Raw genomic sequence first — 1534 nt, forward strand, 5'->3', positions numbered from 1 at the left:
AGCAAACGACTTGGGGACGGACGAGAGGCACTGCGAGGCACCCGAGCGGCACGTTTTGGTTTTCGAGTTGGGGGTGTCGGCGGCGACGCAGCAGATCCAGCCCTTGGACACACATTTGTCCGTGGCCGAGTTGCACACTTGCCAGTCCGGCACCGACTTGGCCATCGTCGCAAGCGGCAAGAGCGCGAGCAAAGCAAGAATCGACTTCATGTGAGTTGTTGCTGGTAAATGCAAATATGACCACGTCCAAGATGCGTTTAGCGAGCCCAGTCCAGCTGGTCTTGTCCTGAGCCAGACATACCCAGACGCGACAAGCTGTTTTGCGTGCAACGCGTTCGGTGACGTACCGGTTGCTGCGGTAATGCATTCTGCGCATGCGCGTGGTATGTACGCTATGCGTCTTTACAGTGGTAGTCCTCGCCTGTTACTACACGTCGTCCATCCAAGTACCAGATTGCGGACGAGACAAATACCATAAATATGAGCATAGGGAGCTCAAATGGGGTCGGTCAAATGGTGCGTGACATACGCTTAGTACAAGACCACATCTAAGAAAGAACCGCATCTCGTCTTCACGTAGCGCTGATGGCCGCACAATCTGAGGAGGCTAACATCTGAAACGGCTGTGAGACACAACTCTGGATCATGGCTCTGCGTTGTAGAACCTAATAAACCAGTGCGCCCATTTTTCTTCATGAGCACCTGTGGCGCACGGTAGCTTGTGCAATATAGATTCCGCTCTGTCTGATGGAGTGGGCCAGCGCCAATGGAAAGACAGCGAGGATCTCATTTTGGATTTGAACCCACAGTTCATGCGCGTCAAGCACGAAACCTCTGTCGAAACAGAAGGTGGCACAGTGGGCATGCCGGCACAACCAACGTTCGATTCAAACGATTTGTTGATTGAGCCTGAGCACACCTTTACAGGACGGGATCCGCCTGAGGGACTGTACATGGAGACCAATAGGTGCGTCAGCTGCGTAGTGAGTGCACCTGGCAGCGCGACAGTAGGTGAAGGGACTGGACCTAGATATAACGCCTGCTTTGGGATTGCTTCTCGTGGAACGCGTGAAGCTGTGCTTGGACCATGGCCGAGCCAGTGCGCCATCTTGAACCATTTTGCCGAACTGCGAATATACCAAAGATGGCGGCGCAGCGACACGCCTATTTGGCAAGGCCAGGCTCATTTGCGATTTGCTCATCAAGCTCGAAGCCTCAAATCCATTCGCCGACTGCTCACTACTCGGCTAACCTGCATCTTGGGCGGTGGCGGCCCGTAACCTTGCTCGTTTCCTCACGCAGTTGCGTTTATATCCTCAGGGACAAAAAACAATGTTATCTGTAAAAGCTCTCGCATTCACGTTAGAAGAGGTAGAATATAGAGGTAAAGACAAAGCCGCTTACACGTGGCAGCTCGTCTTGGGCGTCGCGCCAATGCGGAGGATGGGCTTGCCGCAGAGGCTGTACTGGTAGCCAGGCGCGAAGCGGTCGACTGGGTTGGTGCGCACACCAAAGAGCGCGACGTAGCCGACAA

The 1534-nt window shown here is 54.1% G+C and overlaps 1 protein-coding gene across 1 annotated transcript; it reads right to left on the reverse strand.

Annotated features, from left to right (window-relative positions):
• Nucleotides 1–10: 10 nt before the first annotated feature.
• SDRG_17419 (hypothetical protein) lies at nucleotides 11–210 on the reverse strand (the record flags this gene model as incomplete). The annotated part of the gene is made up of 1 exon (XM_008623661.1): nucleotides 11–210. A coding segment is annotated over one exon (198 nt), but the record flags the coding sequence as incomplete, so codon positions are not given.
• Between the last annotated feature and the right edge of the window lie 1324 nt (nucleotides 211–1534).

Source organism: Saprolegnia diclina (genome assembly GCF_000281045.1).
Source record: "Saprolegnia diclina VS20 unplaced genomic scaffold supercont1.350, whole genome shotgun sequence".
Classification (NCBI taxonomy): domain Eukaryota; phylum Oomycota; class Saprolegniomycetes; order Saprolegniales; family Saprolegniaceae; genus Saprolegnia; species Saprolegnia diclina.